Source organism: Anabrus simplex, chromosome 5 (genome assembly GCF_040414725.1).
Source record: "Anabrus simplex isolate iqAnaSimp1 chromosome 5, ASM4041472v1, whole genome shotgun sequence".
In the NCBI taxonomy this organism is placed as follows: domain Eukaryota; kingdom Metazoa; phylum Arthropoda; class Insecta; order Orthoptera; family Tettigoniidae; genus Anabrus; species Anabrus simplex.
Genome location: NC_090269.1, coordinates 148,468,749 through 148,493,381, shown reverse-complemented (window position 1 = coordinate 148,493,381; position 24,633 = coordinate 148,468,749). Strand labels below are relative to the sequence as shown.

General features: G+C 37.6%; 1 protein-coding gene across 1 annotated transcript in view; it reads left to right on the top strand.

Annotated features, from left to right (window-relative positions):
- The window catches only part of LOC136873863 (brahma-associated protein of 60 kDa), a 196,309-nt gene extending 172,987 nt beyond the window's left edge, over positions 1–23,322 (top strand). The window contains exons 8-10 of the mRNA XM_067147156.2: positions 8,629–8,766; positions 8,846–9,002; positions 14,810–23,322. Of these exons, the coding sequence (XP_067003257.1) occupies positions 8,629–8,766; positions 8,846–9,001 (294 nt within the window). The 3' untranslated portion in view covers position 9,002; positions 14,810–23,322. The remainder of the gene's footprint in view (positions 1–8,628; positions 8,767–8,845; positions 9,003–14,809) is intronic.
- The last annotated feature ends 1,311 nt before the right edge of the window (positions 23,323–24,633 follow it).

Below are 24,633 nucleotides of genomic sequence, written 5' to 3'. Positions count from 1 at the left end.
TGGTAATGGAATGTTGGGTGCTTGGAATCTGAAAAATTCCCTGCGTGATGGAGCCCTAGTAAATACCTTCTTAGTTAGGGACACAAGCTTGTCGACTTCGGGGAAATTGATCTGACTTGTTCGGCCACTCTGTGAAAAGCTTGAGCCATTGTGGTTACATGTACCATTTTTCAGTAAAATGCTTTGATTGCATTGACAGCTTTAACTATGTAAGGCGCTGCATCACAAAGAGCAGAACATCATCCACCCTCGGGCCATAGTAGCCCCATCGGTTTATCGAAGAGGCGACATATTGTAGAATGGTTCACAGATTGCAAAACTTCGGTCATGAACAGAAATATTTTTCCAGGCCTATCTACTTCTAACGTACCCACGATAACATTGGCAATGTAACGGCTCTCTACATCACTGGTTTCATCGATTGAAGGTAATATTTTGTTTCCGCACACTTCTTCTCTGATAGTCCTTATTGTATCGGCATAGCATTGGGATACATAGTTCTTTCTCAGAGTAGACTCGTCCAGAATTAAACAGCCCGTATACCTTTCAGAGAAATCTCTCAGAGCGGAATGTTTGAAGAAACCAAAGCTTCACATTAGTCTTTACAAAATACAGAGGAGGTACCGTCATCGGAGGATGACTGTGAGAGTAACAGTTGAGAAACTTTTCGTTTGCTACTATTTTGGACTCCATGCATGTGCTTCTCTCGACCGATATGTTGCTGAACAGTAAATCTCTTATCTCCTGCCACTTTCACTTCACATATTTTGCAGAAAAGAATTTCACCATCGGTGGTAAAAATATCCTCGCCGAATTCCAAAATTACTTGTTTGAAATGAACAACTTTATATAGCCGGCATTTTAAATACCCTCGAAAAACAATCGTGGCCGATAACACAAATCCACTTAGTACACGTATGGTTGCATTGAGGTACTTAAACAGACTGGCATTACTGGGCCTACTGTTGTCTGTCTTCCTACCCCCTTGATTTCAACATCGCTTCTGGATTAGGTGCAAGCGCAGGTGTGTCTGCTGGAATGTGGATATTCCAAGAGAAATAAGGGTTGAGCAAATTTGTGAAGATTCTCATGTCTTTGTATTCATCCTCACTTTCAGTTCCTTGAATATCCAGTACCACATGCAAAAAATGCGTCTTAAACCATAAAGAATGTGAAAAAATTATAATGACACAAAAAGTGAGAAAATGACCTAAAATAATGACGAAAAATGACTTTACAGTATATAATTTATATAATATGGGGGCCATGAACAGGATTTGTATATAAGTTAGCAATGTCTGTGGTGAACCATTTAAAATATGACATGTCATCAGAATCTGGGCCCTGGATATCACTAAGAAGGTGTTTACATAGGATTTTGCTGCAGTCGGACCCTTTGGTTACTTTATTCAGGAGCGAATTTGTGAGTAAGGATTCTCAGATGGGAACTTTGAAGACTTACAAAATTCCTAAGTAGTCTAAGTGCAGATGTCTTTCACCTAAAAGTAAATGAAACTGCTGATAACACTAAGAGCCATGCTTTGTCACGTGAAGGATGACTGTTCATGTTCCTTTCATCAAATTTATATAAATCTTTTTGCCTTTTTGTCTGAAGTTTTAATGGATATCCTTGAGAACATGTAATTTACAAAGTTTATTCCACCTACTCAATACTATTCAGTAATTGCAATGTCTATAAATACATTACAATATGTTATCAAGGTACTAGTTTTGACCCTATGTGGGTCATCATCAGCCTAAGATACACTTATGGATTTGCCGAAGTCCTAAGACAAAATTACGTTGTGGAAATAAAATTTAAAAGAATGAACTGTGTATGTGATGCAATAATGTACATATAAAATGATGGAGTGATGAAATGTTATATATAAAATATGTACTGATCACTGACAAATAAAATTTTCAGGATTTACGTCAATTACAATTAAACTGTAAGAATAGTATCACACAATTGTTACAAAAATTATTAAAATATGCCCTTATTAGTGAATACTCTAAAATAGTACTTTAAAAGTGTAATATGCCAGTTGAATGCGAAGTCCAGATACTTCTATTGAGTTCTAAATTTCAAGTGCATCTTCAGGTAGAGAATTGAAAGTTGAACATTGGCGCAGAGGGTGTCTGTCTTGCTTGAGGTCCAATATTTCTGATACAGAAATTAAATGTAGATAAAACCATAAGACATTCTTATAATATAATGGATTCTTGCTGTGGTGTGAGGAAAATTCCCAATCCAAGTTGGAACCAATAGAACCTAATGAAGAAAAAAATTGGAATTCGCACGTCACCCGCTCCACTGGATTGCTCCTCCCCTCACAAACTTTCTTCCCCTCCTATTCCATGCTATTCTCATTCCCTCAGTTGCACTTTGCCGGTCAGGTCGTTCACATTGCGCGCAAGGTGAGTACTCATTGTTTTCTTTCTTCGTTTTTCGCCATTCCCTTCCTTAAAATATCACGCGTAAGGAGTAAGGTTATAGGAAATGCATTGTTTTAAGAAGTTGATATCTTTTCCTAATTTAGCAATCTTGATCTTTAGGTCCATGTAAGAGAAGGCTTTATGTTTAACTTGGTTAGCTTGTGCATTTAAAGATAAACATTTCATGATGTTCTGTATTGAACTGTATCACAATTAAATTGAAATAACAAATAATGTAGTTCAACCTATTCAATACAAGTAAATAAGAAATGTGGTGTTACATTCTTAAATTTCTTCAAAGTTGTGTCAGAAAAACCCATTCTTCTCCTCACACATTAAAAACCCAAAGAATAACCAACAAAATTTGGTTGAAAAATGAAATCCATTTCTTATACAAGAAAAAAGTCATTTTTAAATAACAGAGATTACTGTATATGAAACACACCTAGAAATTGCTAATCTTCTCCCAAATGCACAATGGCTAGGGGCTTTACGTTGCACCGACACAGATAGGTCTTATGGCGACGATGGGATAGGAAAGGCCTAGGAGTTGGAAGGAAGCGGCCGTGGCCTTAATTATGGTACAGCCCCAGCATTTGCCTGGTGTGAAAATGGGAAACCACGGAAAACCATTTTCAGGGCTGCCGATAGTGGGATTCGAACCTACTATCTCCCGGATGCAAGCTCACAGCCGCGCGCCTCTACGCGCACGGCCAACTCGCCCGGTAATGCACAATGGAACCTCTTCCTTACTCAAATTGATAATAAATTATTTCATGAATTGTCAATTAAGCAACAAACCCTTGAGAAAAAACTCAACATTCTAAAGAACAATTCCATCCTCCCATTCTCAATTTATCTAAAACAACTCTGAGGGATGATGAAAACTTAATTCTTTCTAAAGGCCTCAAACACAATTGGCCCAACCTCAATACTCTCAATATAGCCACCAATTTAATAATTGAATCTGAAATAGCCATCGATAAAATGCCGACAGAAGAACAAGATGAAATCAGATATGAAGTAAAAAGAAAACTTGAAAAAATCTTCACAAAAACGCTTCCCTACATCATAATAATAATATTAATGATATTAATAATTTAATTAATGACAATAAACGCATTTTAGATCTTAAAAAGAAAATCAATGACAATAATCTCAACATTACCAAATCTGATAAAGGCAACACCACTGTCATAATGGAAAAAACTGCCTACACAGCAAAAACTAAAGATTTCATCAACAACTCTTCTTTTTCTATAGTAAAAAAAAGACCCAACCACTAAAATCCAACGCCTGCTCTCAAACAAAACTTAGAAAAACACTTCCTTTCTCCTCAAAGACCAAGAAAAAACTAAATTAATAAATATGAACCCAGGCCTACCCACTGCCAAAGCACTTCCAAAAATTCATAAAACTAACATTCCCATCTGCCCAATAATCAATTAAAGACCCAGTCCCTTATATAATACTTCTAAATTCATCCAAACATTTTTACTAAAAAATTATCAATTTTTATCCAACAAATCTATCAAAAACACTTCTGAATTAATCGGCAAATTAAAGAACTTTGACAACCAACCAAATTTTTCTCCCCATTCTTTTGACATCGTAAACATGTATCCTAGTATTCCAATTTCCAAATTATTCCCCATAATAAACAACTTAAACAAATTCAGTAATCTGAGTAAACTTGAAATTCAATCTTGAAATTGGTTCTCAACAATAATTATTTCACCTTTGATAACACCATTTACCAACAAGATGGTTTAGCTATGGGCTCACCAGCTTCAGGTATTCTAGCCGAAATATACCTTGATTTCTTAGAAAACACAAAAATTAATAATAATAAAAGTAATAATAATACTAATAATTTCTCTAATATCCTCTTTTGGGCCAGATATGTTGATGACACATTAGTACTCTTGCATGAAGAATCAACCAATGCAGCCTCTACACTTCTTCTTCTTAACAACATTGACTCTTAACATTAAATTCACCCTTGAATCAGAACACAACAAAACTCTTAATTTTCTAGTCTTAACTATAACTAGACATCCTTCTTCTTTAAGTTACAAAATTTTCAGAAAGCCAACCCAAACAGAAACCACAGTATGGCAGGACTCTTCACACCTTCAAGCACATAAACGTGCTACTTATAACAGCCTTATTTTTCATGCCTTCAACACTCCTATGTCTAAAAAAGATTTAAATAATGAATTGAACACCATCCGTACTATTGCTAAATTTAATGGCTTTAACAACTCTTTCATAAACCGTATAATCAACAAATTCAAACACCGTCCTGAAACTACATTATCAAAAGACAACCAAACCCACTGCATTTTCCACTTTTACTTTCACTCAAGATGCTTATAAAATAACTAACATTCTTAGAAAACACAACATGAAAATTTCTTTTAGAACCAATAACAGAAATGTTGATATTACACAACTCTAAATCACTAAATAATTCTAATGTTTTTTTCTAAATCTGGAGTATACAGATTCAAATGCAACAACTGCAGCTCCTCGTACATCGGACAAACTGGCCGCAACTTCAACATCAGATACTCCGAACATATCAACGCCATTAAATACAACAGATTCTCTGCTATAGGACAACGCATACAAGACTCCAAGCGTAATTTCACCAATATTGAAAAAGACATAAAACTACTCAAAATCATTAACAAAGTTCCCCTTCTAAACACTACTGAAAATTGTTTTATTCACCTTGACCAATACTTCACCCCTAATTTCAATTTAAACGACATTTCTGAAAAACCCAATATCCTATTTGACTTCCTGATTCTTCTTCTCAAAAATTCTAAATTTCTAAACCCAAATTCAATTTTTCATGCCTTACAAAGTTCCTACCCACGATTTCTACCTCCTATAACCCACCCTAAACTACCCCTCCTTTATTTCCCTATCTTATCCTTTCCCATCCTCTTTTAATTTCCAATCCTTTTAATTTCTCATCTACTAATCCTCTTCCTTAATTAACTTATCGTATCTTTTCTTTTCACCTCTCCTCTCGAAAAAAATAACAAAAAAACCCCTACTTTCCAAATTGAAATGTATACTAGTATATTATAGTGCCACCTGCATTTTGGGTCTTTATATTCAAATTTAAACTCAAGCCTTGCGCTGCCTTGGACTACCTCAATTACGACCTAAATTCTTATGTTCAAGAAGTAGTGCACTGTGCATATACGTTTTTCATTTGTTTCCGGTATTGCGCTTTTTACCATTTTTCTCTTCACAATTGTTTTTTATGTCAACTGTTCTAAAGAATCTACAAGATCCTAATTACATACTTCATTTATATTAAATTGTATTTTATATATATAGATATATACATTTTCGCAACCGAAACAATTACAGACTGGATCACTAAGCTATTCACCGAGTTCCGTCGACATTTGAAAGCACAGTGCCGGACATTGAATATGTTGCGCTGATCTTCAGGAGCTAGCAATTTGCTTCAATCAAGCGACTCGTCTTCGACTTCTGCACAGTTCTGGGACTACATATCTACTAAATTGTGCTGTGACTTTGCGCCTGATAGTATATGCAGGCTGACTCACTTAACTTTTCTCCGCTTCTCATAAACGTTTTGAGACAGTGCCGAACTTTGCGTGTGTTTTGCTACTATTCAGAAGATTGTGCCTTAAGTGACTGACATTCTACTTCTTCTAAATTTTACGATTTAAAATCGTGCAGTGCCTATCCCCATTACCTTATATTGCTTCTTCAACTGTTTTTGTTGAAGACTCATTCTTTAATTTCTTATTTACCTATGCATTGTTTTCGCATTTTATTTGGCTGATGATGACCCAGATTGGGGTCGAAACTGGTACCGCTTCTACTTATAATTAAATAGGAATGTAACACCACATTTCTTACTTACTTGTATTGAATAGCTTGCACTACGTTATTTGTTATTTCAATTTAATTGTGAACATCAATTAGTCATAATGTATTCAGAATGTTGAAGAATGAGAAGTCACATGTTCCTAAAGTTCAGGTATGTCCGGTATTTAGTATTCACAGATACATAATGAAATATATATATATATATGTAGCCCAAATAGAGTTGTTGATGTATTGAATTGTAATGAATTAGTACATGTTTTGCCATCAGTGATATGTCATAATACATTGCGATTCGATGCCAGATATATTCTGATTTTTTTACTTATGAAAGTTGGCATGTCTGCACCAGGATCTCAAGCTAACATATTGCCAGAATCATTATGGACTCTATACTCAACCTTTTACAATCATTCAGCTCCACTGATTGTAATTTTGTATGCCTTTTCTTGTTCATTGTGTTCTTTTTCTGATTAGATTCTCATAGTCCCCTTTTGACTTGTTTTAACTACATAATTCACCTTCATGTTTTAGACAGTTTTACGTACTCATTTCTTAGATGTGTTTTGTCCTGTTATTTGATCCGTTTAGCTGAAGATCAGATTCTTGATCGAAACTAGTACCAGTACTAAGATGATAAGAACTTTGAATTCATTTGCGAGGTACTTTTAATTATCTCAATTCTGATGTATTGATTAGGTGGATCTATAACTGTTATTTATGTGAATAAAAATTTTTTAAATTTCAATGCTGTACACCCTTGATCTTCATGAAGCACTGTGTGGCTGTTGTGCTGCGGTTAGTTATGTGACCAATCAGCCGTGCTAATGCAGGAGTGGGCTGATACAAACTTCTTTAAATGTACTAATATAATTTTTTGCATAAATAAATGACTATTTTGCGTGTTGATTTAAAGAAGTTAGATGTTCCTTTTTCTGCTTTTGAACAATGCCAATCTAGCCTATATCATGTAAAATCTTAACGTGTTACAGGCGAGTAAATATTTATTATATTACAGTAGATGAAGTGCACAGGTAGTAAAGTATAGTAAATGGCGAACTATGAAGTATTTCCTCGGAAGTGGATCTGAGTTGAATATCACAGTGAAAGGAAAAATATCACATTCAGCTGAAGTTGAATGTTGCAGTATAAGGGTTAAAGACAAATAGCACATTATAACATCCCTGTATGGGGTTAGGGATTGTTGCCTTGCTTCCTACCTTACTGGGGGCCACACAAAGTCTGTTCTCATGACCATGGTTGCTATCCACGTTTGATGATTTCTCAATTATCGTAATTCCAGTCTAATCAGTCTGTTATTGGAAATTATACAGAACATTTTCCAGCATTCTTGGTTGCCAGCGTTTCGCCTCAGTGTGCCAGTTAGGGCTCATCAGTTGGTAAGTAGCACACGTACCAAGACATGGCTAGTGCATATAGTGGAGACTAGGCTACTTGGAGCCTCACGCAGAGACTTGACATCTTTCACAAAATTTGTCGCCCGCTAGGCATCCTGAACCTGAAATATTTGTCCTAAATGAGTAAATTCATAATTCCTATATAATCGGTCCATTATTGGACATGATCAATTTTCCAGCTAACTCATTCTTGGTTGCCAGCATTCCTTTATTGTTCATTCTGTCTGGCTTGGAAACTACCTCGCTCATCTCCCTTGTACACCTCCAAAGTGATGCCATGGCTGTGGAGCTGCTATAGGTCCAGCTAGCCTTTGTGTTGAGTGCTCAACATTATTTTTATAGTCTAGCAGGAGGGAAAATGCACAGAGACGAGCAGGTCAATGACAGAAGCATGGGAATGAACGACATTCATTATAGTTTTTCTTTCACATATTTACACAGATGCAAGGTGAATGGAATACACAATGGAACTTTGGGCGTTGTATTGCCAAATTACCACTCATCCCTCTTATGCATGGGATCCGCTCTTGTGTATAGTTATTTCTAACTATTAAGGACTTGATCTCTTTTACAAAAATTGATGCCTGCTCTGGGTATTCGTAGCAGATAAGGTACTAATATCAGAGATCTGTTCACAAGCGTGGAGTCAGACTTTTTGAGTGTTGTGCTGTTCATCAGAGTTGAGGCGCAATGTTGTCCTAACTAGCACTCCCATGTGCTCATCTTCACTCTTGACGTGGTCTAGCTGCACAAGACTCGGCATCCTTCAAGGCATACAGAGCTTTCTTGTGCTGTTGACTGAGGTTGGCCAGCTTTGTGTCTTCTTATGTCACTGAAGTAAGGAATATTTGTTGGCAAAATCCTGCATTAATTTTGTTAATTTTCCTTTCAGAGTCTGGACAACAAGATCCATGAAACTGTAGAAACGATCAACCAACTCAAAACCAATAGAGAGTTTTTCTTAAGCTTCGCTAAGGATCCACAGCAGTTTATCAATAAATGGATCATCTCGCAGACAAGAGATCTCAAGGTGAGAGTTAAGTTTTCACTCAGTTGCCTGGTTTTATCTTGTGTTCAGTAGTGATTTGACTGTTATTTCCTCCTTTCAGACAATGACAGACGTTGTGGGTAACCCAGAGGAAGAGAGACGTGCTGAATTCTTCTACCAGCCTTGGGCCCAGGAGGCTGTATGTCGGTACTTCTACACCAAGGTGCAGCAGAAGCGGGCAGAGCTGGAGCAGGCTCTGGGTATTCGTAGCACATAAGGTACTAGCACCAGAGTTCAGTTCACAAGTCTGGAGTCAGACGTTTTGAATTTCACAGTGTGGGTCATGTAGCAGTGCAGGAAATGGTCCACTGTCAGCAGCCTTGAAAATGATTTTTCTGGGGCTTCCCATTTTCATACCAAGGCAACAGCCGGTTCCTAGTCCTATGCTATTCCATTCTTACACAAAACTTATCAGCGACAGTGTGATCTACAAACACTAGCAAAAAGTATATCTACTGTCTGAAATTGTGTGTTTGGATTAACCATGAAATTTGGAAATTAAGTTTATCATTCACTGATCTCTGTCTTTCCCTTTTTTACCCTTGATAGCATGTGGTTACATGAGGAGTAGTGGAAAGGTTTTCGCTGTGCCGACGAGTCTTTACCCAGCTGTGAACTATACAACAAGAGTCCTTATCTCGTAGGTGCTTGTCTTTGAGATCTCCCCCATGGCACCTTCCTTTGTAAGAATTTGTTTGGTGTACTGAGAAGCCTTCATTGTTTGAGATTAGAGTTCCCAGGGAGATGAATATCCCCACTAATTCAAGCCTAGCTACTCTATTCGTGAGGCACATTGTTCTCCCTATCCACAGTCATGACTTTCAATCATGACTCTTGTTGTTGTTGTTGTTGAGGCTATACTCCCTGCGTGTTCTTGTCATATAATGTAAAACAAGAGCTAAAAGGTTTCCACCTGTTCAATACTTTTATATTGTTACCTAAAAAAAAGTTACATATATTTGAAACTAGTTTCGGTTTTGCTAGAGACCATAATCAGTCAAAATTATAAAGTTAAGGCAAGACATGAAATATCTATATATATAAAAATGAATGTTGGTATGTCTCAAATGAACTCAAAAACTACTGGATCGATTTCCCTGAAGATTTCACAATTTGTTCTTATTACTCCTGGGAGAGTTTAGAGAGTAGTTTGAATTAAATCCGATGGGTATTTTTTTAATGATGTTAATGTATATGTAATGCTATATCATGATAGTCCGGTAAGAAATGCTGTACATAGGAGGATGGGAACACGCCGCCATGTTTTATGAAGTACCTTTCTTGCTAGGAGGTTCATGACCGTGCCTGTTATTTGGAAATAGCAATCCAACATGCTGTGATCAAGATATACTTTTATGTCATAGGACCAACTTTGATAGGTCTGCCCACTTTGGAGAATGTAGCTGTATAATAGATGTAGAATAGTGGAATGACACGAGTTATCACCCACTCCTAATGAAAAGCAACTGGGGATTCCCAACGAGCAAAGGCAAGTGTATACCTAAATAATCTATATATACGAGTATATGATGGTTTGTGCCACATCTCCTCCTAAACCACTGGAGCATTTTCAACCAAACTTGGTACACTTCTAACTTAGTATCATGAAACAAACTGCGTTGCGGTAAGACATGCCAAGCACAATAAGGAGCGAGGGGGGTGATATAAAAATAATCGAAAATAGTGTCAAATCCATACTTTTCGTGGTCGATGAGATGCATAGTGACACTCCAGAGTTTTTTAAAAGTCCAAGTTCAGCCCCTTTGTGGGAGTGTGATATAAATATAATCTAAAATAGTGTCAGATCCGTAGTTTTTGGGGTCGCGGAGATTAATTGTGACATTCCAAATATTTTATCTCTTAAGGGTGAGGGGGGTGAGAGGTAAAAATAATTGAAAATAGTGTTGAATCCATCGTTTTCATGGTCACTGAGTTGAATAGTGACACTCAGGGTTTTAAAGTCAAAGTCCAGGCCCCTTTGGAGTGGGTGGCGAGGGGGAGTGAAATATAAAAATAATTGAAAATATTATTGAATTTACAGTTTTCGGGGTCGCTAACATGAATAGATAGGTAAATAAAAACCTTTATTTTCTGTGGCGAAGTTAGGGCTCTTGGCCCTTACTTACACTCAACCACACACTTATTATTTGTTATTACAATGACAATGATTAACTTAAAATACTAAGAACTACAAATAACACCAATTTTTAAGACAAAAATAGTGACACTCCGAATTTTTTATCCCTTGAGAGTGGGGGCTGAGTGGGGAGGCGGACACAAAAATAATGGAAAGTAGCGTTGAATCCATAGTTTTTTGGGGTCACTGAGATGAATAGTAACACTCCAACTTTTTCGTAAGTTCTGAAGTTTTATGGGTCACCCCTTTGTGCAGAGGATTGAGATATAAAAATAATCTGAAATAGTGTCGAATCCGAAGTTTTGGGAGTCACTGAGATGAACAGTGACACTCCAGAATATTGTTTTGGCCCAAAACAGTCCCCTTTGGCATAGGGGTCAGAAAGGGGGGGGGGGGAATGACAGAGATCATGGATTTATGTGCGTAATTTTTCAGCATAGCTGTCAACTAAATTTGGTGCAGACATCACTTACTATCTGTGAAAAATGCCATGGGGGCAAGATGCTCCTAGAAACTCTAGGGGAAGGAGTGAAATAAAAACCAGTCCCCTTTGGCATAGGGGTCAGAAGGTGGGGGGGGGGGGGGAGGGAAATGACCGAGATCATGGATTTATGTGCGTAATTTTTCAGCATAGCTGTCAACTAAATTTGGTGCAGACATCACTTACTATCTGTGAAAAATGCCATGGGGGCAAGATGCTCCTAGAAACTCTAGGGGAAGGAGTGAAATAAAAACGACCAATAATAGTGTCGAATCCATAGTTTTCAGAACTACTGGAGTGATTTCAACCAAACTTTGTACACTTGTGACTTTCTGTCAGAAGACAAACTGCATGGAGGTATGACAACCCTAGCACCCCTAGGGGTGAGGGTGGGAGTGTGTGAGATGGAAAAATAATCGAAAATAGTATCGAATCCATTCTTTTTGGGGTCGCTGAGATGAATTGTGACAGTCCAGATATTTTAGAAGTCCACGTTTAGCCTCCTTGTGTGTAGGGGGTGAGAAAAGGTGAAAAAATGTTCATAGCTCTCAACCAAAACTGATACAAGTATGACTTACTATCTGGAAAATAATATGTTGGGGGTAAGAGACCCCTAGCCCCCTAGGGTAGGGGTGAAATGTGAAAACAACAAAAAATTACCAATATTTGTGTCAAATCCATAGTTTTTGGGGTTGCTGAGATGATCTGTGACACTCTGGATGCCGTTTAAGACAAAGTACAGTCCTAATCGGCAGGGGGATGAGAACGGATGAAGAAAGGAAAAGGTCCAAAGTGGCCGAGTTTAAGGACGTGTGAAACACATATGACTTACCACCTGGAAAAAGAATACTATGGAGATGAAACATCCCAACCAATGCACGGGGTGGGGAATGGGAGGGGATGACGTGGGAAAATAATGGAAAATAACGATATTAATGTCAAATGCATTGTTTATGTGCTGCTGAGACAAATTGTGACACTCTGGACACCGTTTAAGTCTACGTTCAGCCTCCATTGAGGCGGGGGTGCTGAGAGGGGCTTAAAAGTCAGTAGTCTAAAATGACCGGGATTAGTGTTAAATTCACTGCTTTTGGGGTCACAAGGCTGATTGGTGACAGTCGCAGTGACAGTTGAAATCGTGTAAATCATATCAATAGCATGGCAGGTAAATGGGCCTACACATAGTTATCATTTAATATTTTTTTGAAAGGATCAGATACTTCCCAGTTAAATCGAGCTTCCACAAGGACAAAGTTTTACTAGAAAATTAAATAATCTAAAACTAAATAATAGACCATAAAATATCAGTCAACATCTCCTAAAGGAATTCTGTAAGAATACATTTCTCACATAACTAGCTGGCAATAAAAATCTTAAAAGGTAAACCTTTAAACAAACTATCCAGCCAGCACCGGGAATTATGGCCAGTAATAGATAAAACTTATGAAATAAGAGTGTGGTGTTTTGATGAGTGCCATCAGCGTACCTTAGATTGTTGATGGTTTTTCCTTCCACTCTGATGCTGCCATCCATCTAGGATTATCCTCATGATGTGTTCAGAGTAGTTGTTATGTAGTATAGTATAGTTCACAAAATGTATTGTTACTTTGGACTTAGAGGTGTTCAAGAACATTTCAGTGACCCATAACCTTGGCTCTGTTGTTAGTAGAAAGTGCTTGGAATCCTATCTTTCAAAGTATCACTTACAAAGTCAGTCTTTCACTGATAGCTTACATTCTTTATTTCTAAAATTTCACATGCATTGGCCATGATTCGAACTACAAAAAAGTAAAGAAAAGGAAGAAAAAAAATTATGAAGACATGTAAAACGCCTGGATGTTGAATGATTATGAACAAATACATAAAACTGAATCTAATCATACGTCACCGATTAGTTAAGAGAAAGGTGGTTTAAATAGGACAAACTAACAATTAATTAACACGTTCCCTTACTTATTACGATTACTTAATGTTACGTCGTATCGGCCCACCGGTGACCCGATGCTGCCTTTAGTTATTATCGGTTCGGGTCACCGGTGACCTGACGAATTTGACTTTGTTTACTCCCTAGTATGAAATCCTAAACAATGCATGTGCACTTGTTGTGTGCATTATTGTTGAGGAGACATTCCAGCATATTTACCGGCGACAGTGTTCCGATTCAACAAATGCGTGAAACAGAAATGACCCCGGAAATAATTGGGTCACCGATGGGCCGATCAAAACTAGCATTATGCCTAGATCCTTTACTTCAATTGGAACACTATGTTGCCATTAGTTAACGGAAATTCATAACTAGGACGTAGTTACTTACTTCGCAATTCTTGGAAGTTCGCACCGACGCATAAGAGTAACATGTTTCGGGGCACATGGTGACCCGAACTGCACGGAACGTGTTAACAACTAATTAACAAACTTCATTCATAAGAACTTTGGCATGAAAAAGAGGGGTGGATGGGGTCACGTGATTTAGCTGGGGAGGAGGCCTTGGTTTGTTTTGTGTAATTAATCAATCATAGCTATTTAACTGGTAGGTGAGGTAATAAAAGTAGTAACTGTTGGTTTTCATTACATGTTTTTTTCACAAGTGGCATTTGAATTTTTGTGGATGGGAATTTCATATCAGTATCCTCGTGCTTTGTTAGCCATACCTGTACCAAATTTCAGTTCTCAATCCATCCAACCCCTTTATTGCCAGTCTTTTGCAGAGAAACATGACGGGCATCAATTTTTAAAAATGCACATGTCAACCAAATTTGAATTTTTGCATATGAAGCCATCCTACAGTAAAGTTAATCTTTTTTTTTTTTTTTTTTTTTTTTTTTTTTTTTGTTTAACTTGACTACAAAATGATATGTAGACACCGTACAAAATTATTTCGCTCTTGAAGTCTTTGTATTTTTATCCCATTTCTTTTGGGGTTGGCTCTCCTAGTTGAAATTCGCCAATTCCTTCCATCCTGGGTTATTATTAAATTTATTTTGGCTTCCCGTTGGTAACGGACATCCAAGTTTGATGAGGGCTTCCTCAATTTTTAGGTTGAGTTCGAATTTCCACTACTGTCCAAATCATGATCTTTGGGCTTGTCATCTAAGCTGCTCTCGGAAAGTTTGTCGGCCATGGTACTGACTCTGAAATTGTCGTTTCTCACTTTGTCTAATTGAGTTATTCCATCAGCCCATCTTGGCAACAGAGACCAATATGGCTGCTCTTACTCGTTTCACATACATTACCCTTTATTCTTATACATAGTACTCCAGGCAGGTCTCTCCATTTCATCCACCCAGAGTTTATATGATGATGTCTGTGTTTGAAGTCTCAGTAGCTGTTGTTACAAAATGTCTGACTCCAGACTTCTTGACAGAAGTGTAATAAACGATACTAACTTCTGTTTTTTTATTCTCCAGGATTTTGTTCATAACATCCCGGGACTGTTCGTATGGGCTTTGTGAATGAAGATAATGCATCTACTTAGTGCTGGCGGTTACAAACAAGGCCCATAGTATTGTACAAGTGAAGAAAAGGACTGTTGTGATACTTAATCGCAAGCAAACTGCTGTGCAGTGTAACCTTCCAAATGAAATGAAATTCAAGGACAGTTAAATGTTGCATACCATACTACAAATTCAGGTAGTGCAGCTTTGTTCCTGTAGCATTTAGACCTTTCATTCCCCAGAAAGATGTAATTAAGAACAGTATAATTGAGAAGTACCTCTTCTTGTTTTTACATGAATTTTTTTTTTACCTGTCTGAGAAGTGTAACTGAGGTGTCAATCCAGTCCAGTGTTTTCTTGTAACAAGGTACGGATTTGTGTAAACAAAAGGTATTTTGTAATTATTTGTCTGGAAAGCAGTATTGAAAATTGTAGTTCACAAAAGACTGTTCTATATAAGATAGTTGTGATAGGGTGTTTGTTATAACATTCTTTATCATTCTTAGGAGATAGGAATACTCTCAAATTCCCCATGAAATATATCACTGGTAGTTCAATCATGTTGGTTCTTTTTGTTTTTTTTAATTTGGCAAACATTTTCTGTACTTGTGGTGCCTTGACCACAAAAATGAATTTTGAATTTTAAATGTTTTATACCAGGTCACTGTGTCATTCCAGTGGCCATCATCATCATCATCATCATCATCATCATTTGCCCAGCCACTGGCCAGGTGTCTTTGTGTCCTGTCATTCCACCCGCTCTCTGTTCCTGTCTTCTCAACACAGTTCTTCTTGATCTTTTGCTGCCCACATTCTTCTGGATATCCTTGAGTCGTCCTTTCATTTGACCTGTCCATACCATCCTAGTTGACATTCCTCTATCCTCTTAGTTCTTCCCTCTTCTTGTAACACCTTTTGTACTCGTTCATCTGCACTCTGTTAATATCTCTAGGATAGTATTGGACGTTATAGGTATGATATATATTATGTACATCCTTGTTTACAGATCAGACTTTTAACACTTGAAGACGTGCATGTTCCATCACCTAGCCCTGTCATACTTTCTATGTAGTTGGAACTTTCAGTCCTTCTTCTCCATGCAGTATATGTATTGTTGCCCACTCCTTCATTTCTTCACGTTGAACTTCGATCCTTACTGTCATTATCTTATCCATCACAACAGTGAAAGGGCATTTCCCTGCTTTAACCCCGCAAGTTGGCAATTTAACCCTGAGCTGATCATTTCCCAGGCAGTATTTAAATTGAAGCTCAACAGCGGTTTAGACACCATCAAGTTAAAGAATTCATTATATTAAATCTGCAAAACATAATGTAATGAAAAGTTTAGGACTACTTACCGTGATCATGTCCAATGTTTTTCAGTAATGTGTGATAACTGCAGTTCAGTGTTTCTCCATAACCATACAAAATATTTGCAAAAATATATACTGTAATTTGGGTAAGTTCCATTTTTGGTAATTGTTTAAGATTTATTTACAAAATAAGCGTAAAATAGTTACATTGGGGATGTAGGCAGTCTAAAAATTATCGTGTATAATTTCCAGGAAGGGCTGAAATTTAAAGTCTTATATGTGTAAATATCGCAAGATGAATTCAAACCTATTCCTTGCCATTGTTTGAGGGAATATAGGCATTTCTAAAAATCCATCTCTGGTGAAATAACCTTCAGGGTGAGTTTATGAATTATCCCCATAAACATTACAAGTCCCAAGAACACACAAATTTCCTCCCATCATTGGCTCCCACTTTCTGGCTTGTGATTTGGTTTCGAGGGGGCATCAAGTATACCTTCTACCACGTACTATTTGTCTCTCAAACACTTAGGTCCATCACTTTGTCGTCGGGAAAAACAGCAGAAAACGGTCTGAAACAGACTCTCAATGCTCTTTTTTTTTTTTTTTTGCCCAGGGAATTTCCTGTATGCTCATGATGAAATTACCTCACACCACAACCAGAGAACAGTGGACAAAGTTATTACAGCTGAAAATGTTTCTTCATCTGTGCTGTCTGCCACTTCTGCAGTAACTTCTTGTTGTGCAAAGTCCCTGTCCGTATCACTACCAAAAATATCGCTCCCTAATACATCACTTCACCTACAAACCCAATGATACTTGTGCATGCAAGAGAATGAGACGGCCTGGACATTCTTCTGTGACTGAATATGCTCTATCCTGCAAAGGGAAAAATACCTGTGAAGTATTTGCTTTCAGTACTTTCCCTCAAGTGGCAACAATTTTAAAGTTCACAAGGCTTTCTCAAAATGGCAGGAAAGGACATGGTACCTTCTAAAGCAACTTCCTTGAAATACAAAAGAATGCATTTCATGTTTTATCCCTGATCTGTATGAGTCAAAAGTGATATCTATCAGTTTTGTATAAATTTTAGTTATGAAACTTCTTGATTCATAAGGTGAAAAGAGATTCCCCCAAAGTAGCAGTGATGTGTGTGTAATAGGCATCCTAACTTCTGCCCGGATCAGCCGTACATTGTGTGTCGAACAGGCTGAACAAGTATAGTCCATGGGACATACAATGTATGTCGAACAGGCTGAACAAGTATAGTCCACGGGACATACAATGTACAAGTAACTAATCTCCTTTTGTTCCGTATTGAAGATACAATAAGTAAACTCTTTCAAGATTAAAAATATTGTGTCCACCTATTCAATTGAATAGGAATAGGGATATGGTCTGCACTAATTCATTAGATGAATGGTAAAACAATCTCAAATCTTTGATTCAAATTTTTAGTAACCTAAATTTTTGTAAGTTTAATGTACCTTTCCTACTACATTTTTTGAGATACAGTGATGAAACTTGGTATGCTTCTATAAACCATTATTATAAATAACTTCCTGGAATATATATATAAAGAAAATATTTCGGATTTTATGGGGTAACAAGTCACTATACTTGAATAGGTGGACACAATGTTTTTAATCTTGAAAGAGTTTACATACAATGTATGTCGAACCGGCTTGAATTGTTAAAACACCCTTTATCTAGCTTGTTCTTCAACACAACCCATGGCACCTTGGTATGTCTCCTTCACTCTCTCTACAGTATGCCTCCATACCCCTTGGCTTTGTACACTGTTTTTTGTCTTTTCTGTATCAAGAAAGACCATCTTTACTTTGTTCATAATGGCATTATTGATGGTGGCTCTCATTAGTTTTAAAACCATAGAATGATCACAAAAGTGCTGCAGCAGTAAAAACTTGTGAATTCAAAGTCTTTTAGGTACAAAATTCAGTTGAATGGTTTTATTGGTTAAGCAGGTTAAGGGGGGATGTATGCAAAATTGCACTTCATTAAAAGAATTATTGTAACTCCCAGAGTTTTAAAGATAATGTTATAGAATTTGATATGCATGGTTATCAGTGTTCTGGACATATGTGTGTTAATTTTTGTGGTGATCACTTAAATGGTTCCTATGCTAGGAATATTTGAACTTTCTGAAACATGTACCCTTAAAATGTACCCTGTTTAATATCTAAAGAATAATTTGAAATTGTGGAAGAAATGGATATCTTATTTACTTTTATTTTTTAGAACAATTCAAATTTGACGGACTAAATATGGATAAAATATAGTGACTTGTTAGCCCATAAAATCTGAAATATTTTCTTTATATATATATTCCAGGAAGTTATTTATGTTATAATAATGGTTTATAAAAGCATAACAAGTTTCATCACTGTATCTCGAAAAATGTAGTAGGAAAGGTACATTAAACTTACAAAAATTGAGGTTACTCAAAATTTGAATCAAAGATTTGAGATTGTTTTACCATTCATCTAATGAATTAGTGCAGACCATATCCCTATTCCTCAGTTTCCTCTTCCTCTGATTTCATCATTGTGGAGTCAGCTGTAGCAATTCAGCTGTCACCTATGTCCTTTAGTATTGACACTGTGAAGGCTCCTGGCTGCAATCCTGGTCTCTCAAAGTCTTTATCCTCCCTATATTTCCATTGTTAAACACTAAACAAGCATCATATGCTGCTATTTTAACCAAATTTGAAGACACAAATACAGTTTTGGGGCATCTCTTCCATATAAGGGAGTTGAAACTTTCATTAGGATTCTGGGTTCTGCCATGCAAACACTTCTGTTTCAAATCTGGATTGGCCAGAATCCTAAAGGTTAGCACGTGCACAAGCTGAACGAATAACTTCTGACAGAATCCTCAAATCTATGAACCTAAACCCACTTGAGGATTTATCTTCCGTCTTGTATTCATCGAACAAAATGCCTGTATCAATTTTTGTCTTAGCAGCACTGGATTTCTTGCTCGAAGTACTACGCATACCGGTATCGTGTTCTGTACCTTGCTCTGGTACATTTGATTTCTTTTTCGTAAACCGAGAAGCACGGTCCTTTTTTACTTTCTTAAAAACTCTTATGTTCACCTCGAGGCATACTGTTACTTTCGATAACACAGAACTCACAAAATCAGCACTTGGTAAATCGGTTATGAAACCACAGCAACACATGTATATAAACACATTGTCAGACAAGGAACTGGAAGAATGCAGCAGCCATACTTTTCCACAGCCTTCTCGATAACAGGTTTCCATGGAAGAAAGACAAACACGTGGAAATTCTCTATAAGAGAGAAACAAAACTCTTCCTACAGAAGTGGGTGTGGCAGTATTCAAGCAGTTACAGATACTCATCTTCCTAACATTTACAGATGGCATTGAACTGTAATATTTTGGAATTAAAATCCTTTGGAATTAAAATCCTGACATGTTAAGGTATATGATGAGCAAATAAAATTTGCTATTGTTAGTCACTGGAAGGAGTGATGCAAGAAAACCACCCAGCATTTCTATGGACTTAAGTATTACTTCTATGGTTGACAACTAATTAGGTGGAGAGAGAGGCATTTTCAGGAAACTGTATTGAAGATAAGTCAGTGGGTGTGTGGTGTTTGCAGGTAGATTTGTAATATTTTATGTTCCCTTTCCATTACGTATTTAGTGGCCTGTGATTAAATGCACATGCCAGCTGTATATACCAATTCCTGATGGAAAATCTCTGTTGTGTTCAAAGAGTTTTTACCGTTTTTGTCTGTAAGCGACGAGTTATACCCAAACTTAATTACCCCATTTTATGAATACTTTCCTATATGCTGTGCACTTGTACTTTCCATTGATGTCCAGTAGATTGCATTTATCACAGTTCCATTCTGCAGTACTCTCTCGACATAAAACTTTTTTTTTTTTTTGAAAAGTTATTCTTTACTTCAGTTTTGATCTTGAAGAAACTCCCTTCAGGTTGAAGTTTCAACAACTTCCATTTTATGGATAATGGTGGAAATGTGATAACTACTCCTTTTTTGAAAATTGATGAGCATCAGTCCCATTTTAAAATAAATATATATTTAATGCTGGATTATGAAAAAGAAAGTTGAAATGTAATTAGAGTAACAATGTACTTTGTAGCCCCTGTGGAATATTGTGTTTCTCTGTTCATTTTATGAAGTAAATTTATGGAGAAATGAAAATAAAGAAACCTAGCGTAATTTTTTAAATTTTAAAACGATCTCTCTACCAGAGCATTTCACAACATAATGAGATCTCATCCTACTTACAACACTAATGAGAGATTCCATTATGACCAACCCAACCCATGAAGATTTAGCGTACTGGAGCAGGGCGAGTTTTGCTAGTGGCTTTACGTCGCACTGACACAGATAGGTCTTATGGCGACGATGGGATAGGAAAGGCCTAGGAGATGGAAGGAAGCGGCCCCAGCATTTGCCTGGTGTGAAAATGGGAAACCACGGAAAACCATCTTCAGGGCTGTCGACAGTGGGATTCGAACCCACTATCTCCCGGTTGCAAGCTCACAGCAGGGGGGTAACACGTGACATACTGGTAGCATGATCAGCTACAGGCTTGCTGTTACTAGTGTCTCCGGTGTTAGAAAGGGAAAAGCAGCTGAACTCTCTGCGTTTGATAGAGTGCAAATTGTGATAGGGCCGGGCTGAGCCACTCAGATGGTTGAGGGGCTTGCCTTCTGACCCCAACTTGGCAGGTTTGATCCTGGCTCAGTCCAGTGGTATTTGAAGGTGCTCAAATACATCAGCCTGGTGTCGGTAGATTTACTGGCACGTAAAAGAACTCCTGCGGGACTAAATTTTGGCACCTCGGCATCTCAAAAAACCGTAGAAGTAGTTGGTGGGACATAAAGCAAATAACATTATTATTGTGATAGCACAGCAGTTCTGAAACGGTGTGGCTTGTGTTCTGCTTTCATGCCACTGTTGTGAGCACCTATTGAAAGTGGTCCAACAATGCCTCATTCATTTGTATATCGACAGCGGCTCATTGCGGACTGACCACGGTGCCACAGCTCAAGAAATTACCAACAAGTACAACTATGCCAGGCCCGCATTTCATCAAACACTGTTGCGCGTAGGACTCCAAAGTCAGTGACCCAATGCTGATTGGAGTCTACCGAAAGCGGTGCATGAGGGGGCCCAAAATAATCACCACTGGACTGTGGATGATTAGGAAAAAGGTCGCGTGGTCCAAAGAATCCAAATTGGTGGTTCGTCTCATCAGACTGCCGAGTGCACGTATGCCAATTTTCATTGGAGGCTATGGCACCTGGTTGCACAAAGAGGCGGAAACAGGCTGTTGGAAGAGATGTGATGATCTGCACATGGGACACACTGGGACCTATTATTTCGGTACATGAATCCCAAATAGCTATCCGGTATCTGCACGTTGTTGGGAACCAAGTCAACAGTGTTCCCTGATGGTGATGGCCACTCCCAACAGGACAATGCCACACTGCCAGGATTGTGAAGGACTAGTTTGTGGAACATGATAGTGAATTTGCTTTAATGCCATGGCCCCCAGATAGTCCCGATATGAACTCCATTGAACATTTGTGGTTTGCTTTGTGCTACATCACCACTGACCAGTGGTGTATGCCACCTACTGGAGGACCTTATACCCCAGGATACCTTCCACCCCCTTGTTGAATCGATGCCTCGTCGAGTGGCTGCGGTTGTGCGGGCAAAAGGTGGTCGTAATGTAATGGCTCATCAGCGTATTAGGCAGGACAGATAATGTGACTGTAACCTTTACATTGTGCCAGTAGTGTACATCAGTTCCAGTGTTTGTTTCCTGTTGTAACAGAGGAATTGTGTTATAATGAAGGCAGGCAGGAAGTAAGTGCAAGTAATATTTACTTATGGTTTGCTGTGCATACGAGGCCTGTTAAAAAATAACCAAACTTTAGGGTGCTTTGTCTCCCTCACCTAACTAATGTTCCTGATGCCTTTTCTGTTTGTGAAAAACAGTCCTGGCAAGCGATTTGAGTGATAACATGTAATTCCGCCACTAACTTCAGATTGATTAGTCATCATTTAGGGAATAGACAGAAGGCTAAGTTAGGTGGATGGGAAAGCACAATTGTCTTCATTCTCGCCAAGAATTCACTTCAATGGCAATGTGTTGTCAAGATGGAGGCTCCAGAAGTTTTCTCCATAAGTCTGATCTTTTTCTCCCGAACACATTTCAAGACTTGAGATAATACCAGTGGTTCAACTTTTGACCCTCAGGTAGGAATTAATAATGCAGAAGAAAAGTGTCAAAAACACTTTCACATTTGACCCAACCTTCCCTGCTTTCTTCAGTATTTGACAAATTTTTTTCACATAACTGGGAAGACTGCATTATTATCTTCATTACTTGGTGTTTCTTTATAAACATTTCTGCCAATTAGAAGCTGAAGTGACTGTTGATATACTGCCTGTAATATTCAAATATACCAATAATTGCAACTCGCACTCTCTGCAGAGCAGAAATTGTTTCAGTTCAGATTTCTAGTTGGCACCACTTAGCAGACACCACTGTATTTTCAAAGCTGTTATTTTTTGTACAGGCCTCGTACAATTTCAGCAAACTTGGCCCTATCGTGTTTATTCCAGCCTTAAGCTTTCAGGAGTTAACAACACTTATGTTAAATTTACCATTTATAATTTGACTGTTGTAGAAAAAGCTTTGGGTTTATAAGTCAAAACTTTCCTTTTGTGCTTTCTGCTCATGTAAGTTGCTTGCATTTCTTGGAAACGTACAGACTATCAGTATACAGAGAGTGGAATCAACATTTACAATAAATTTGTTTCAAACAAAAAGTATTTTTTCTTATTTACTTTTAGAATACACCAGTGTACTTTATTTCCACAGTAAAAGTTAAAAGTTCAAATATTCATAAATATTAACCTGTCTGTACATCTGGGAAAAAAAGGTGTCGTCGTAAAGATTGCTGTTGCAATTCTGAATTTGTATTTGTGATGCTAGGAACACAGACAGGGTATGGGCAAGCCCCAAACCACTTGACCCCTTGATAAGCGACCCACAAACACTACATAGAGAAAAATAGGTACAGTAGAAGTCCGTTATAGCGAGTACGGCATATGCGAGAACTCTGTTATAACAACAGCTTTTTCTGTCCCTTGAAAATTCCTTAATTAAACTGTGTATTATCCTTTGGTTACAGTGAGAATCCTATCACTGTTGCATCCATTGTTACGAACTATTAAGCGTGCGTATTTTTTTCCACTATCAGTATTTATACATGCCAGCGATTATATTGAATGTGAAGAGATCATATTTGGTATAGATTTTTCGCTATGTGCACTGGCGAACACTCGTCGACATTTGAACTCTACAGCAATATCGGAGTTCATTAGTAATACTAATCGACTGGTGTTCTATAAGTACATTTCGAAATGTAAGAGAACATGTTTCTGTAATAAATGCGTAAATAACGTGCCAGACAGCAGTAGTTAACATGTTAGAAATACAGGCTGAAGTAAACGATCGCTTAATTTTAAAATTGTGTACTGGTAGTAAGCAAGAATGTGATACACCTCAAGATACGGTGCAGAGTGGATGACTGATTTCAGAGGTTAATTTATTCAGTAAAACCTCATTAGGCGTTTCTGCAGGGGACAAGGAAAGATAATGTGTTGAGCAAGAAAACGTACTCTTCAATACACAAATAAAAACTATGCAACAGGAATATGTAAACAAACACTTGAATTTTTTCGACATGGCGTGCATTTTACGTCGTGTATGCATGGGTACAGTGAAAGATATAGGCTGTCTACCATTTCTAAAGATGCGATGAGAGTATTAAAAGGCGTGAAAAAGACGAGAGAACAAATAAGAAAACCTTGTCCACTGGGGCTTATTAAATAAAAATAGTGTATTAAAAGGTGTGTAAAACATCTGACAACACATATAAAAACGTTTGCAGTGGGGCCCCATGAAAGTACTAGCGCATTATTGCAGATCACACACTTTTTAAAACAAACATCAGCTGAAGCCTTATATTTTATATTTTGGTCACACTCTTCGACCATGAATTTGGAGTTAAACTCGGCCTTGTGCGAGAGAAATGACTTTGACCATCATCTTGAATCCGATAACACTTCAATCGACTCGAGTCGAAACTCGTAGGTTCGAGTTTCAACCATTTCAACATATGCGCCACAATTGAAAGATGCAGATGCCTGTCCACTTCCTGGATTTTGTCTTCATTAGTAAGTGACTAAGTAATTATAACGGGGCTACAACAAGACAAATATGCACCACATTAGTTAACTTCACACAACTATGTTCCAAATTCTTTACGTAGTCTATTCGCTACCCTTCACTGTGTCACTCAACACAGAATGAATTTCTAACTTCAGAATGGAATGTGAAATACAAACACAAACAGGCTTTTGTTGGGGTATTCAGCAGCATCA